Consider the following 17,494-nt stretch of genomic DNA (forward strand, 5'->3'; position numbering starts at 1 on the left):
GAAGCCCAACTATCTGTCAATTGAGTACAAGACCCAGGTGGAGATAATGAATTAAAATGCAATTATCCAATTACTTCTTTCCTTATTATCTAAGGAAATGATAAATGATGCTATTTCCCACCTCTAGGTAGTTATTTTATTTACCCGCAGCAAACATGGCAGAAAAAGCTTCATCCTGGGCCACCAATAAAGATAACCACAGTACTTCCTGTGCTTGCCCTTAACAAAGATGGAGTCATGACTTCCTGTTCAGGGGTTCTTTGCCTTCAACAAAGATGGTGCTTATGGTACAGGTTCCCTGACAGTTTGGATTCCGGTTGCAGTTTTCCCCCGCCCTAAGATACGTGTTTGCAGACGTAAGTAACAGGAAACTGGCAACCCCCTATCCATCTTTTCTCAAGGACCCCGCGCCGTGGCGTCTGCGGCCTGGTCCCTGTGCGGCTCCCACGCTCGCTAACTTCTCGCGGCGTTTTGGAGCCGGCCGGGTTGGGGTGGCGGTGGGGGTACCAGGGCCGCTCTCCCTTCGGTCTGCTCTGCAAGTCATTCCCAGCACCCTTGTTTTAGCGGGTCAGGTTTCCCGAAAATCTTCCGTAGTTCTTCCCGTTCCTAATACCACAGAGCTTCAGCTGGTGAGGAAGGGAATGAAAAGAAGTACCACAGGGGCGGGGGCCGCCAAGGTGCACACCCCTCTGCTCACCTGCCGCCTCTTAGGGTCGCCCGCCTTGCTCGTACTTTCTGTTATTTTCTGTGTCACGAAGCTCCACCTGCCGCCTTCGCGGCCCCTCCCCGCCACTTACTCTCCTAGCCATTGCTCTGCTCACTGGTGCTGTGGTCTTGGAAACAAGCCTTCAATGGTGTGTGGATTGTTTTGTTTTATTTTTAGTCTTTTAAAGGGAAAAAAAAAAAAACAACCCACAACGTTAAATGTCCCAAACATGTGTGGCCATGATAGTGTTGTGATGGGAGATTCAAAATCCTTCCAGACAAGGGCTGGCACTTGTGATTGTAGATATAAGATGTATACCGTAGACAGGGCATGAACGCTTCATGTTTTCCTTGAAGGCAGTGGTGTATAGGCCTTTTCTTTTAGGGAAAATGACCCTTAAACTTACTGGTAGCTGCCGGTTTGTGGCCCCACTCCCAATGTTGGTCAGGTTCTGCAAAAGCACATGGTCTGTAGGGCACTTGCGTGCACCTAAGCGGTGTGGTGGGTATCTCTGATGACATAAATGTTAAAAGCACTATTTCTTCACAAGTTTTTTAGAATGAAATGCTCCTCTGTAATCCTAAGATAAAAGTTGCTTTTTAAGCAGGGTCTCTGATCCACTTTCCTCCAAATCTCTTTATAGAACAAGGAATGGAGCTAGGTTCCCATTGTGTAGAAAAGAAAAACAGAGAAGACGATTCATGTTCAGTGCTGTTCATCGTGTCCTGAACCATTCAAAATGAATTCAACTTGGCTTAACAGCCACTGTGGCCTGGCGCTTTGCTAGGGTTCAAAGATGTCCATGACCTTAGGGAGTTTCCATTGTAAGACACTATCTTTAGGGGCTCATCAGACTTCCTGTGATCTGAGTTACCATTTTGTCTCTTCCCAGGGGGAAATGGAGGCTAGAGACAAGCAAGTGCTTCGCTCCCTTCGCCTGGAGTTGGGTGCAGAGGTACTGGTGGAGGGGCTAGTCCTCCAGTATCTTTATCAGGAAGGGGTCTTGACAGAAAGCCACGTTCAAGAAATTAAAGCTCAAGCCACAGGCCTCCGGAAAACAATGCTACTGCTGGATATCCTCCCTTCCAGAGGTCCTAAAGCCTTCGATGCATTCCTAGATTCCCTGCAGGAATTCCCTTGGGTAAGGGAGAAGCTGGAGAAGGCAAGAGAAGAAGCCGTAGTTGAACCGCCTGCAGGTAGGCCTCAAAAAGTTCACTCCAGGCCAGCTCCAAAATTGTTGGAACTATGCCCTTTGGATTTGAAGTTGAGATTTTAGTCTGGGTGGAGCTCGGTGGATCCTGAAAGTGGGTAAAGAGTTTGGTCTGAAGGCACATGCTGTTGGAGGGACCAGATGAGGAGATGGAATTATGAAATGCAGGGAAGGATGGAGAGGGTGAGGAGGGAACTCAGAGGATACATTTAGAAATACTTCCAGGGAAAGTTGCCAGGTCACTTGGGAGGCATGCTCTCATCTGAGAGCCAGGTCATATCTTAGTCCTTGGCATCGGGAGCCATTTAGAAAGTGTAGATGGGAAAGCAGGCTTTAGGCTTCTTGATAACTGATTCGTGGGGTGCCAGAGTGGCTAGCTGGAAAAGGTCAGACTCGTGAAGGAGACAGCCTCGAGGAAGGCACGCCTTTGCACCTGTTCCCTGGGCTGTCCTGCATGGCCAACGGGAATTATTTGGAAAGCTGGCTTAGTTTGTTTTTAAAGGCTATTGATTTAAAGGCATCCTTTTTAGTTTGGCTTTGTTCAAACACCCAGAGTATTTAATTTTATAAGGACAGCAGTTTTTTGGGGTGGGCAGGGGGTGTCTCAGTTTGATTTTAAGGGAAGTTGGAAGCTATGGAAAAGAGAAACAGTCCTGGTGCTATCAGCCTGGCTTGTAGCAGGAAGAAGATGTGATAGGAAATACTTGTTACATGCTTGACATTTCCCTGTCTTCAACTTTCTGCAGAGACTGAGGAGCAGAGAACTGAACTGGCAAAAAAAAAAAAGGAAGGAAAAAAGAAAGCTAAGGTTTTTACAGCAAAGATAGTTAGAACTACTCCAACTTAGGGGTCCCCAGAATTTGTTGTTGCTGTTTTTTAAACACCAATATACTGGTAAACAAACAAACACAAAACATACCAGTAATAAAAATATCACTTGTGGCTTAGCTGGTAAAGAATCCGCCTGCAATGCAGGAGACCTGGGTTCAATCCCTGGGTTGGGAAGAATTCCTGGAGAAGAGAAGGGCTACCCATTCCAGTATTCTGGCCTGGAGAATTCCAATAACTATATTAGTCCATGGGGTCGCAAAGAGCTGGACATGACTGAGCAACTTTCACTTCACTTTGTTATTTTTGTACCATGGTCCTCATATTTTGAATGATTTTCCAGACCACATGTATTAAATAATACTGATTAATTCTTCTCTTTTTATTAATGACATATGTCTGAATATTTGATCTGTATGAGATAACTGGTTGACTTATGAAGGCCCTGTAAAACCCCTGTGGAAAAAGCAAAAATATTTTCATTTCATTCAATTGAATTCAATATTTGTTTTCAAATTGGATTATCCTTACAAAATAAAATACTCCAGGTGTGTGAACAAAGCCAAACTGAAGTAGCTAAGATGTTTCTACCACTTAATTGAAAGCAGAATAAATAACGTAGAAGTGGGGAAATGGTAAAAGAAATGTTAGGGAGTCCATGTTACATGGTATTTGACTTAGAGGTTCCTCTTGGCAATACATATTTGGAAACAACAAAACAGGCAAACTGAAAGCTTATTACTACCAAAATATTTAATTTAACTTCATAATCATTGTAGGTGTTGTAAATAGTACTTTTGTATGTTGTTCAAAGAGGTGTGACCCCATTTTCATTTCTTGCAGTTCATTCAAAGAACAATAAAAATTGAAATTATTCTTTTACTAATGTGAAAGTTAACAGAGATGTTGAAGAAAAAAAGCTTTGTTTTTTGTTTTTTAAGTGAGCAGTATGAATCATTAGAGTGGGGGAAAAAACTGAAGTTTGGAAAAATAACATTAATTTGTTAATTCTGTGGAAGTGGTCAAATGGAACAATAGGTTGGCTGCTGCACAAATGAAGTCCTCTTCATTGTTTTACTTCTTGTTGAGTAACACTGCTATTGAAAGAAATATCCTGAAGAGAGAGTTTGATTTATGTAATGTTCTGTGTACCTCCCACAGTGGCAATTACTCAAACTCACTTTTTAAATAGTTTTTGTTAATTATTGAATATTTTCAAGTAAGATTACAAAATATAACAAAGTATGAAGAATAATGGTAAAGTGAACACCTATTTCCCTGTCACTCAGTTAAAAAAATTTTTGCATGGCCTTTGAGGACCCCTGGGTGTCCTCCCAATCTTAGTTCATCCCCAGCCTCCACTCACTAATAAACCCTGAATTTCGAGTTTATCATTCCATTCTTCACTTTGTAATTTTCCATTTTATAAAAATCACTTTTAAAATCAACATATGTTATGGAAAATTCACTACACCGTAGGTTTCAGCACTATCTATGTATGTAAGGCATGGAGGAAATGATATACTTTAAAGGAGTTGTTAGTTAACAGCCTTCTTTATTTGAGACCTTAAACCTTAAGTTTTATATTAATTAATTTGATGGCAATATTTTAATTATAAAATTAAATTAGGACTGAATTGGAAACCTATTTAAAAACATTCTATGAAGAGTACTAGACTTGAAATGCCTTCAGTTTAATGTCCCTGTAAAACTTGCAAATGGGCCCAGAGGCCTATTTCTCAGGATCCCTGTGCTTCTTTGGTGTTGTAATGGAGTAATTTTAATAAGCTTTTAAATAGTTCATTGAAATTTTTTAAAAGGCATGTTCGAATTTTGAGGAATTGTAATGTAGGAAAATGTGGTGCTTATATATATGTGGGTGTATACGTGAACCTTTTCTGACTTCTTACTCATTTTGGTTGCAAATATTAATTAATTTGTGTAGGCTTGGTGGTCTCCTCTTGGGAGGCTTTGAAAACATATGGGGAGGAATGACTTTCTCTTAGGCCAGGAGGTCAATCCTGTTTGACCTGAATGAACTGATTTTATTTTATAAAAAATTTTCTTGTTTTGGTCTTCTTGTTTGGTTCTTGGTTTTCCTTTTGTTTGTCTGGTTAATCTTTGTGTTTCACTTGTAAACTTTGAGCTACCTCAAAGGCCATATTTGGTGATTAATTCTAGTTAGTTGCTTTTAATTTATTTTCTGGGTGTCATTTTTTAGAAAAGAATCAATTTGTATTTTGATCCTCTCTGTTCTTCTAAACTGTGCCCCCAGGAAATCCCAAAACATAAAAACAAAAAAGCAAACACCAAAGAAGATACTTTAAATCTTTGATGGTCTCCAAATATGCCTAGATAACGGGCATCCCTATTTCTGTTATTGTGTATTTTTTAAAAAGCCCAACACATTAATGGATGATTGACTTCTTGTTTTTCTCACCTTATAAAGACTTTTATGTTTTAAAAGAGGAATTCTGGTGATAAAATGACTTAATCCATCTTGGCACCATGGAAGGAACACTTCACAGTGTGTCCCTTACTGGCCAAGGTCACACACTAGACACTAGATCAGCTGGAAATCCTCCCTGGGCTCCTGGCAGGTCACTGAGAGGATGAGGACAGTGCTGAATCGGGGTAAACGTGGCATGTTCTTGCCTGCCTGGCTGCCCACTACTCATGGGCCTCTGTCTAGGCTGACAAGCTCATGCGGGTGCCTGAGCTAATCTGGATCTGGAAAGGAGGTTTGTCAGCAGCCTGGTCTCACCAGCTGGTGGGACTTAGCCTTAAGTCATGGTGGGAGGGATTTGTGGGTCCAAGGACTCCCTGTTCTACCATGTTGGCCCAGACTGTGGGACTGGGTCTCTGCCGTGATTCCCACTTAACAGTCAGCCTGGCAACTCTTCTTTTAATTCCAGTCCTTTTTAGGCTCAAGAGTTTTTTTTTTTTTTTTTTTTTTTCCCTCCCTTCCTCATTGGGCTAAATTTCTGCTTTTATAGTCTCTTAGCCACCAGCAAGGATGAAGGACAGATACCTTGGAATGCAGCTCATCACCTCCTGTATTAGCATCAGATGCCTGCTGGAGTAGCGGTCCTGGGGCTGACATTTGTTGTAACTTTGCCTGAGCTGGTTCTCGCCTTGGACCCTGGCCCTGGACTGTGTGGCTGCTGTCACCAGAGCAGGATGTAGGACTGGCTTGTTTCCCCTCTACCCCAGAGTCTCCAAGACTCAGCCTGTACCTTTTGGAGCTGGCCTTTTGTGACCACGCAGAACCACACCATCCACTGTTTCGGGATATATTCAGGCTGCCAGATGTATACTTGGATACAGCTGAAGTTACTGAGCAATAAAGAGAAAAAGAAAAACCTGTAGGTATTGTAATAGGTTTATTAGAGAGATTTCTAGGATGGGATTTTTGAATCATACCATGAATTCGTACCTACTCTGGGGCTTCCCTCATAGCTCATTTGGTAAAGAATCGTCTGTAATGCAGGAATCCACCTGCAGTGCAGAGCACCCTGGTTTGATTCCTGGGTCCAGAAGATCCCCTGGAGAAGGAAATGACAACCCACTCCAGTATTCTTGCCTGGAAAATCCCATGGACAGAGGAACCTGGTGGGCTGCAGTCCATGGGATTGCAAGAGTGAGACACGACTTAGCGACTAAACCACAACCTGGGTACAGTAAGTTCAGTGTTGATCTTAGTTCATCAGACTCATGGTGTGTCCAGACCCTTCCTCTGTGGCTGAGTAGAGTTCACTCTACTCCTCGTGCTAAAGGCAGAGTCTACAGTGAGCTCGAGTGTCTGTGTGTCTCCAGCACAATCATCATATACTTCTTGAGGACTAAGTAAGTGCCAGGCACTAGTTAATAAAGACACAGGAAGGCTCGCCAGATCAACTGAGAAGATCCATTCATTCATTTGGCAAATATTCATCTTGACCACGTGGCAGACATTGGGTGCTAGGGGTACTGTAGTAAACAAACTCCCGCTCTTCTGGACTCCTACTATTCTGTAGTCTCGTGCGGACAGGCAACAAGCAAGTGAATGAACAATACATCAGGTTGAGAGTGCTTTGAAGAAGAACAGCATGCGAGGTGGTGAGGAGGGGCTTTCCACAGTATATGGGGTGGTCAGAGGAAGCTGCTTTGATGGGAGGACATTCAGCAGAGACCTGAATTCTTCAGCAGAGTGGATGCCTGGAGGAAAAGCTTTCAGATAGAGGGGACCACAAGTGCAAAGGAACTCAAGTGGGAGCCCTGGAGACAGCGTGGCTAGAGCACAGAACTTTCTGGGAGAATAGCCTTCCTTTCAGAGAGATGCTGCATCCCGTGGCTGGTCGCTAAGGCCCAGTCTCGGCTGTCTGTCGTTGTGCTTCCCAGAATGTGAGATGCGTGCACAGCCATGATCTTGGGTGGTTCTTAGAATGATTTCAGGTGATATGTGGACATGGAATTAATCCTGTTTTAATCCAAGGGAAAACCTCCATTGGTACAAATATTTCTGTTAACATCTCTTGCAACCCTTGACAAGTTTTCTTCTTAATAGACCGAAAAAGCTCCTCATGCTTAAAGCCTTTTGTGGACAACAGTATTGAGTTAGAATTCAGATGTTTTGCTTTTTTTTTTTCTTGTACTATTGTAGTGGCTTTCTTCCATTTATGACAAGTAAAACAGGCTTCTATTTTTGAAGTTCCTTTAAAACACATTGTATTTAAAAATGAGTTAACATAAAGGAAAATACTAAGAAAATAATGATGTTATGAGATACAGCAAAAAGTCTGAAGATGTTTTTCATGTATTTGCTCTTTTAAAAAGAGCAACGGGAGTTTGGGGACAGGAAGCTTAGTGTGGCTGGCATAGTTGGGGCAGAAAGGCTCCAAGCATTGTTCAGACAGAAGATAACATCTAGTCAAGGTACTTTACTGTTTTGCTTATTCAGTGGATGCACAATGGCTGGCAACTGGTTAAATTTACTTGCAGAATTGTGAGAATGACTTAATTTTAAGTCGTCTCAATTGTAAATGCCTTCATTTGCTAATGTAATAAGGTAGCAAAATGGAGAAACATCCTGGTATTTCGCACTTTAAGATTGGGAAGGTAATGATCATAGATCATTTAATTGTTCCCTGAGAAAATCGAGTGCTAGGGAGATGAAGGCAACTTGCCCACAATCATACAGCTAGTTAATGTAATTTGTTGCCAAGACCAGAACCCAGGCCTCTTGACTCTGGATTTAGGACATTTGCTATTTAATTTTGGCTCCCTACTGGCTGAGAAATGGAACAGTATTAAGCTGTGGTGTTAATAATCAAAATTAGCCTTTAAAAATTGTACTTATGTTTTTCTCTTCATTTTAAGGGGAGAATTTCAAAGGCTTTTTGAGGTATACTGGAGTGAGATTTTCCTAAAATATCTTATTTTTATCGATGCCAATTTTAATCATTTAAAAGGAAATTTTGATGGTTCAGCCCTACATTGTCAGAAGGCTCCTCCTCCCACCCATCCCTCCCCTCTTCTGCAAGGCTGACATAAAGGAGGAGCGGAAGACTTTTATCAAGTATTTATGGGACTGATGAAATAATGCATCTGTTGGCAGCAAACTGCAGCTCTTTCTAGGAACAGCAGACCATGTGACAGGTCTCTCCCCAGCAGAGATGCCTCCCTGTCACTTTAAAAAATGGATTTAATGTTATTTCCTTTTTGAAATTCTCCCTGTGGTATTTGTTTCTCTCTCTTGTGGATGTATGGGTCACTTGGCTATATCAGTCATGCTACTGACCATCAGGGTTGATTTAGCTCAGTGTTTTTCAACTCTCGCTTAAAACAAAAAAAAGCAACCAATGAACCTCAGTATTTGCCCCAGGCCAGTTCATGCCAAAATCTTTGGAGGTGGGGTCTGGGCAGTGGTGTTAAAGACAGAGTTGCATACACAGGCATGAACACTTTCCTAGGTAATTTTAAAGTGCCGCCAAGGTTGAAAACCTAAAGACCTCACCATCGGATTGGGCTCCTTTTTCACCTGTTGCTTCCCAGGAACGGGCCTCCCAAAGCTTTGTGCTTGCTTGAAGAGTTGCTCTTATTTTCAGGTGGGGGACCTTGAAGGGAGGTAGGAATGGAGATGTAGAAGGATAGGTAACTTTGTTTTAAATCAGGGCTCACCAATGTTTTTAATTCTTTGAATTCTGTGAACAGTGTAGCTGAAGAATGTTCTAGCATTTCACACCCCATGCAGGTGTGAGTCTACTACCAACATTAAACTCCATCAGAGCTCTGTGGGGATTCATAGGCTATGTGTTCATGGAGAAAAACTGATAGGAGGGTTTTGAATTATCTGGTGAATTTGGATTTGGGGGAATTACTTCCATTGTCTGTTCACATTATTTGGTAATTACAGACGGCCCACAATACTGTGAGCGCTGGAGATCAAGCTGTGTCCAAATGGAGACAGAAGCTGCCAGCAGAGAGTGAGTTGAGTGTTGCTGTCAGCCTTATGCTTGCGTGCATGCTCAGTTGCTTCAGTCGTATCCAACTCTTTGTGACCCTGTGGACCATAGCCCACCAGACTCCCCTGTCCATGCGATCCTTCAGGCACGGATACTGGAGTGGGTTGCTATTTCCTCCTCCAGGATATGTTCCCAACCCAGGGATTGAACCTGTGTCTCTTCCATCTTCTGCATAGGCAGGCAGGTTCTTTACCACTAGCGCCACCCGGGGAAACTGTCCGCCTCAGAGGGAGCTGATGGTGGCTTAAGGATGGATGAAGAGGAGGAGAGGCACAAATGGCCAGTCGTAAAGACTGTGACTGGCTTGGTCTGTCTGTCTGCCCACAGTTTCAATTTATAATAAAAAACAAATTTTAGTCTTTTCTGTGTCTCACAAGAGCTTCAAGTAATACCAGTGGAATAATAATCACAGTATTTATTGGGGGCTTACTTTACTATGTGCCTGGCACTGTGCCAGGATCTTTGCATTTATTAATTCATTTAATCCTGACAGTAACTTGATGAGGCAGAAGGCATTATTACCCTCGCTCACAGAGATGTTAAGTCACTTGCTCAAGGTTATACAACGTAGTTAAGCCTAATTTGGAATCTAGAGACTTTGGCTTCACAGACTGCTGATTCATGTCCTGTAAAGGCACTTTCTCAAAATTCTCATTTCTCTCCTCCCTAATTCTGAGAGCCTGTGGTGCTTCAGAGCCTGTTATCTACCAGTCTGCTTTCTTCTCCTTTCCCCTACTTCAGGCTGTCTCAGAAGTGCAGCGTCAGGGACTTTTCTTTCTCTTCCCCACCTATTGTCTAAAGACTAATTCCTGGTTGGTCTCTTTCTCCTGCATCTCTCACTTTATCCTTTTATTTTAGGGGGAGGAGTAGGGTGTAATGTGAGAGTAAAAAACAAAAAAAAAAACCCCCCAAAACCCCCAAAAACCTCAGTCTTCTTGGCTATGGTCAGGAGATGGTGCATTGGCTCTCCTAATCCTGGAATCAGGCTCCACTTCTGCAGCCCCTAAATCTTGCTGTGGAAAGTCATCAGTTGCAATAACCAGCTTTGCTGGTGGCTCAGCCTCAGAGTTAAACTGTACGTTTAGCAAGGTAGTGTTCTCTTTTTATGGGTATAGTTCAGACTTGTAGGCTGCTGTTGTAGCTAGCTGCAGGAATGTTTGCCTTTACTTAATTTTAATAGGCAGCTGTGTTTATACTTGTTCCTCAGTTTGAGCAGTAAGGAGTATATGAATATGATTCTTTGGAGGACTTCTACCCCAGAAGGGAAAAAAGAGTACATTGTCCTTTTCCAAACAGTAAATTTTAATTGAGAAGGAAATGTAACTCCTAGAAGAAGTTTGGGGCAGGTTTTAGTCTTAGGCTTTATTTTTGTTAGTGTTATAAAAGAAATCTTAACTCCTTGTGAGAAGTGCCAAGTTGACAATTCCTGGAAATGTTCATGTTCTATTTATGCTCAGCACCAAAGCAGAGAGGGTGGCTACGCTGTTACCAAAATAATACTGCTGAGATGTAGTAAGTGGCAAACGAGAGGCTTGTGGTTTTATAACCTAAATATAAGACTTTGAAAGCATCTCTCAGCCCCCCATTTGTCCATAAGGTGTATGGGGGCTGGGTGGTAACGGTGCCGTTGTTATGGAGAATTCAGAACAGTCAGAGCATGTCTTCTGGGATTTGTCCTGTTGTCAGAATTGGGGACGGTTAGAGCCAGAAGGTACCTCAGAAACTTTACAGATGGGGAAACTAAGGGTCAGTCAGACATGTATGTGGGGCCGCTGGTTCAAGCAGTAGACCTCTTGCTAACATAAGCAAAAGTAGGAATTTCTCTAACATGCACTGGGTAGTTCACAACTTAAAAAGAGTGGCTCAAATTCCCGGACTTGGTAAGGGCAGGAGTGAGGCAACCCTGGGGATTTCTGGGCATTGATGACTGTCTGCAGCTCAGTTCCTCCCCTTTGTCTTCTTCCAAGGTTCAGAGTCCGGTTAGCTTGCGTTGAGTCCCGAACCCTTCCCTTAGGACACCAGAGTCACGTGGAGTGAGGGAGGGACAGTTCCACAGGAAGAGGTGAAAGCTGATTGGGAAATGTCGGCTGTACTGTATCACTCCTGTTCCTTTTATTTTTAATAGGTTCCATGTTTGTGGGCCTGGAAAGAAGTGGTAGCCCTTTAAGGAAGGAGAATATTCTATATCTTATTTCAGCAGGGTCTCAGTTGAAGGCCAGGGATGGTAGGAAGAGTAAAGGAGAACAGTTTTGAAAGAAGATAGGTCTTCTGAAACCTTTTTGATAGATACAGATTTTCAATAGGTATTCAATATCTATTTCAATAGGGATTAATCAGTAATAATCAGATGATATTGGGGAAAAAAATGCATTGAGCATGTTGAAGTAGAGAGGAGGTTAGAAAGAGAATTTGGATAGAGTTCTAGCCTCAGGGCTTTATATATATATATAAACTTTATCTTCATAGAGCTTTGAAGTAGGTACATTATCATTATTAGATAAATTCCCAAGTTCACACAGTTCAGTAGTAGCAGACCTCAGATTTGAACAGTGATGCTCTGGTCTGCCAGTCTTATTGATCACTAGGTAATCCTGCTCTAATTCCAGTACTTGGTTCTGGTTGGAGTCACATGTCTTAGATGAGCTGACCTGGGCTAGTGACAACTTCTTTATTTTCTGACCCTTTCTTGCCTTGGGTCTCACCTGTGGCCAATATTTGCATTGATTTTTTTTTTAAAACAATTTACCATATAGGAAATTGAAAGAAATACCAAAAAAGATAAAATATGTTTTCTAAGAAATGTGATTAGACATAGATTTTAAAAGAGATTGGCATGGCAATTTTTGTTTGTTGACTCTTTATTTCAATTTATTTTTATTCTTAATTAGTCATTTTATGGTGCCATGGGAAAATGTGCTTCTTCAGGCCTCTCATATTTGTTTAAGAGGCCTTTTATTCCTTCATGTGCCTGCCAGAGCCCATTCTAGAGACAAAAACCACATAGTAATTTGAATAAGGAAAATTTAATATAAAGCATTACACACTAGTAAAAAGTTAACAATGCTTAACTACTAATAGGGTGAAAGAGGTCTCCAAGGAAAATAGGAATAACAAATGGAAGAAGCTAAGTTTTTCGAAGGCTGAAGGGGAGTACAGGATGCAGGCACTAAGAACTTGCAAGAGGCCCCTTTCCACCCCCAAGACTGAGGTTCAGACCTCACTGAAGATGAAGTAACTGCCACATGAATATGCAGCCTACTGGTGGCCAGGGAACTTGCTCGAAGTTGTATTGGAACTGGTTTGTAAGAGCAGCTTACCAGGTTGAAACTTGATAGAGAATGCAGTAGTACACTTTAGAGGGGATAAAAGTGAAAATGAAAAATGAAAGTGTTAGTCGCTGAGTCATGTCTGACTCTTTGTGACCCCAAGGACTGTAGCCTGCCAGGCTCTTCTGTCCATGGAATTTTCCAGGCAAGAGTACTGGAGTGGGTAGCCATTCCCGCTCCAGGGAATCCATTGCAGGCAGATTCTGTACCGTCTGAGCCACCAGGGAAGCAGAGCATCCCAAACTAGGATGAAAAGCCCCTTCCTCTGCAATTGTCTTGCAGGATCTCACCAGTGCCCTCTATTGATGAAAACTAACACTGTACCATCTGACAAAGGAGAAATGTTTCCAGGGTCCGGCCCCAGTATCATGAAGCAGGACAAAGATGGTAAATTTAGAGCTAAGAAGTAGTATGTTGGGGTTTCCCTTGTGGCTCGGGGGTACAGAGTCTGCCTGCAATGCAGGAGACTGTCACAAGAGTCAGACAACTTAGCGAGTAAACTGCCACCAAATAATATGTTGCTAATTGGTGACCCCTGAACCGCAGCACACCAGGCCTCCCTGTCCATCACCAACTCCCGGAGTTTACCCAAAATCATGTCCATTGAGTCAGTGATGCCATCTAACCATCTCATCCTCTGTCGTCCCCTTCTCCTCTTGCCCCCAATCCCTCCCAGCATCAGGGTCTTTTCAAATGAGTCAGATCTTTGCACCAGGTGGCCAAAATATTGGAGTTTCAGCTTCAACATCAATCCTTCCAATGAACACACAGGACTGATCTCCTTTAGGACAGACTAGTTGGATCTCCTTGCAGTCCAAGGGACTCTCAAGAGTCTTCTCCAACACCACAGTTCAAAAGCATCAGTTGTTTGGTGCTCAGTTTTCCTTATAGTCCAACTCTCACATCCATACATGACCACTGGAAAAACCATAGCCTTGACTAGACGGACCTTTGTTGGCAAAGTAATGTCTCTGCTTTTTAATATGCTATCTAGGTTGGTCATAACTTTGCTTCCAAGGAGTACACATCTTTTAATTTCATGGCTGCAATCACCATCTGCAGTGATTTTGGAGCCAAAAAAATAAAGTCAGCCACTGTCCCCATTGTTTCCCCATCTATTTGCCATGAAGTGATGGGACCAGATGCCATGATCTTAGTTTTCTGAATGTTGAGCTTTAAGCCAACTTTTTCACTCTCCTCTTTCACTTTCATCAAGAGGTTCTTTAGTTCTTCTTCACTTTCTGCCATAAGGGTGGTGTCATCTGCATATCTGAGGTTCTTGATATTTCTCCTGGCAATCTTGATTCCAGCTTGTGCTTCATCCAACCCAGCATTTCTCATGATGTACTCTGCATATAAGTTAAATAAGCAGGGTGACAATATACAGCCTTTACATACTCCTTTTCCTATTTGGAACCAGTCTGTTGTTCCACGTCCAGTTCTAGATGTTGTTTCCTGACTTGCATACAGATTTCTCAAGAGGCAGGTCAGTTGGTTTGGTGTTCCCATCTCTTTCAGAATTTTCCACAGTTTATTGTGATCCACACAGTCAAAGGCTTTGGCGTAGTCAATAAAGCAGAAATAGATGTTTTTCTGGAACTCTCTTGCTTTTTCGATGATCCAGCGAATGTTGACAATTTGATCTCTGGTTCCTCTGCCTTCTCTAAAACCAGCTTGAACATCTGGAAGTTCACAGTTCACCTATTGCTGAAGCCTGGCTTGGAGAATTTTGAGCATTACTTTGCTAGGGTGTGAGATGAGTGCAATTGTGTGGTAGTTTGAGCATTCTTTGGCATTGCCTTTCTTTGGGATTGGAATGAAAACTGACCTTTTCCAGTCCTGTGGCCACTGCTGAGTTTTCCAAATTTGCTGACATATTGAGCATAGCACTTTCACAGCATCATCTTTTAGGATTTGAAATAGCTCAACTGGAATTTATCGCCTCCATTAGCTTTGTTCGTAGTGATACTTCCTAAGGCCCACTTGACTTTGCATTCCAGGATGTCTGGCTCTAGGTGAGTGATCACACTATCATGTGAATTGGTACACTTCTTCTGTAAAAGGATGATAGTAATAGGAATCACTGTAGTAGTAATAATTACATAATCCACGAAATAGTTCTTAGAACCTGGTTTATTCATGCATTCATCAGGCCGCATTCATTGAGTATCTACTATTGCTGGCAGTTTTGCTAAGTTTTTGAGATTATGATTGAAGTATATTTCTTATCATAATCTTGCAGAATCTATCTAACATAGTCTGCATATGTGTGTGCTCAGTTGTGTCCAACTCTTTGTGACCCCATAAACTCTAGCCCACCAGGCTGTTCTGTCCATGGGATTTCCCAGGCAAGGATTTTAGAGTGGATTGCCATTTCCTACTTCAGGGGAACCTTCCCAACCCAGGAATCGAACCTGTATTTCCTGCATTGGCAGGCAGATTCTTTACCGCTGAGCCACCTAGGAAGCCTCTTGCATAGTCTAGATATGTGTTAATACTCACATGTTTATTGAATGAATGGCTATAAAGATAAAGTTATGACCAACCTAGGCAGCATATTAAAAAGCAGAGACATTACTTTGCCAACAAAGGTCCATCTAGTCAAGGCTGTGGTTTTTCCAGTAGTCATGTATGGATGTGAGGGTTGGACTATAAAGAAAGCTGAGCCCTGAAGAATTGATGCTTTTGAACTGTGGTATTGGAGAAGACTCTTGAGAGTCCCTTGGACTGCAAGAAGATCCAACCAGTCTGTCCTAAAGGAGATCAGTCCTGGGTGTTCATTGGAAGGACTGATGCTGAAGCTGAAACTTCAATACCTCATGTGAACAACTGACTCATTTGAAAAGACCCTGATGTTGGGAAAGATTAAAGGCGGGAGGAGAAGGGGACGACAGAGGGTGAGATGGTTGAATGGCAACACCGACTCAATGGACATGAGTTTGGGTAAACTCCGGGAGTTGGTGATGGACAGGGAGGCCTGGCGTGCTGCAGTCCATGGGGTTGCAAAGAGTCAGACAAGACTGACTGAACTGAACTGAACTAAAAGGCAGAGTCATATCCTCAAACAGTTTATTTATTTTTATTTTTTAAAAGGTTTTTTTTTTTTTTTTTAAACTTACAGGGGTCTTAGTTTCCTGACTGAAGTTCAAACTAGGGCCCCAGCAGTGAAAGCTCTGAATTCTACCAATGGACCACCAGGGAATTCCCATCAAAGTATTTAAATTGTAACTGGGGAGAGGTGGAGGCAAGTGCATAAAGTGTAATATGGTGTTCTGGTTACTTTTGCTTGGCACAAGCTACTCCAAAACTTAGAGGCTTTGCCCATGAATGTGCAGTCTGAACAGGGCTCAGAAGGGACAGCTCATTTTTGCCCCACCACATGCCAGCTGGGATGGTTTACCTGGGGCTGGAGGACCAGTTCCCCAAGTGGGCTGCTCACGTTTCTGGTAAATTGGTGTCGCTTATTGGATTCTTTCCACATCGGCTTTTGTACAGGTGGCAGGGGTGTTCCTCCCAGTATGGTGGTTAACTTCCAAAAGACAGGAAGTAGCAGCTGCTAGTTTAAGTCTTGGATGTGGTTACTCTCATAGTGTTGACTTTCACGGTGCTCATTCAGTTAGGTGGTCCCGAAGCCCAGATTCAGAGAGAGGAGATAGAGACCTCACATTTCCAGGGGGCTATGTTGATCATTTGGGGGCCTTGTAGACTCATCAGATGTAGTGGTTTAAAATAAGTATATTTCTTATCATAAATGGGAAATCAGCTGCCCTACATGAAAGTGACTTGTAAATTAATAACAAATGCTTTTTAATGTGTAATAAAAAATATGCTTTTAAAAGTGAAAATAGATTTTTTTTTCTGAATGTAAATCCTTTTTTTTTAAATAAAAAAGAAAGGCTCCAGATAGATATCAAAAAAATGGAAATCACCCATAATCTTATTGCCCAGAGAGAACCATGGTTTTTAATAAATGATTAGTGAAATGTAGTGTTTGGGTTTTTGCCATAGGACGTTTTATTTTAGAAGTTCTCTCTTTTTTGAACTCTAGTCATTTCTAAAAAGTTATTATTTACTTAATACCAACACTTAAATCCACATGATGCCAAATGGAGAAAAAAATCCAGAAGGTGTTATGTGTCTGTGTGTAAAAATATATTTATTTTCTTCAGAGAGTAAAACTTTCTGAATCAATTTGAAGTCGTCTTTTCACATTATTATTAAGGCCGGTTGTTATTTCAGTTAGCAGAGGATGGGGGTGGGGAGCATTGGACTTAAATGACCTTCTCCAATGACTCTTAAGGAACTATGAGTAGTAGTTTTCACTCTGCTGTTTAAAGTATTTTTCTGTTTATCTTTCTGTGAGGACTCTATTTCAAAGTGTTTCATTAGATTATTATATAACCTGATTTTTTTCCAAGTCTCCTGTTCCTATGCGTTTAAATACTACTGTATTTCTAAATCTTTCTTCATTGTTTTTCCCAAACTTTTGGGTTATAGGTGATTAAGGCTTTGCCTGTGGCATGTTAAGATATAATTATATCCTTCGAATTGACTAGATTTGTAAATATGCAAATGTTCTGAATTGTAGATTAGATCCCCCCCCCCCCCCAACCTTGCACTTGGAAAGGCATTCCTAGTAGCTTTTTTTTAAAAAAACAGAATCAGTATATTTCAAACGAACTGTTAAAACCTTGGGCAGAATAGTCATATCCTATCCCTTCCCACTTTTTATTACCAGGGTAAATTCCATAAACCATTGTAGGAGGGGCTATATAAGGCAGAGGAAAAAAAAAAGTTATTTAAGAAACTGTAAAACTTTGCTTCCTGCATTATTTCAGCAAGTATTTATTGAGTATCTGCCACGTGCTAGGAGTTAAACAGGTAAAAAAATTAAGGTATAATCCCTGCCATCAGGGTGCTC

At 41.8% G+C, this 17,494-nt stretch overlaps 1 protein-coding gene across 1 annotated transcript in view; it reads left to right on the forward strand.

Moving 5' to 3' along the window:
- The first annotated feature begins 224 nt into the window (after window positions 1–224).
- The window catches only part of CRADD (CASP2 and RIPK1 domain containing adaptor with death domain), a 181,665-nt gene continuing 164,395 nt past the window's right edge, over window positions 225–17,494 (forward strand). The window contains exons 1-2 of the mRNA XM_061125754.1: window positions 225–356; window positions 1,599–1,902. Coding sequence (XP_060981737.1) covers window positions 1,605–1,902 — 298 coding nt within the window. The 5' untranslated portion in view covers window positions 225–356; window positions 1,599–1,604. The remainder of the gene's footprint in view (window positions 357–1,598; window positions 1,903–17,494) is intronic.

Source organism: Dama dama, chromosome 3 (assembly GCF_033118175.1).
Source record: "Dama dama isolate Ldn47 chromosome 3, ASM3311817v1, whole genome shotgun sequence".
In the NCBI taxonomy this organism is placed as follows: domain Eukaryota; kingdom Metazoa; phylum Chordata; class Mammalia; order Artiodactyla; family Cervidae; genus Dama; species Dama dama.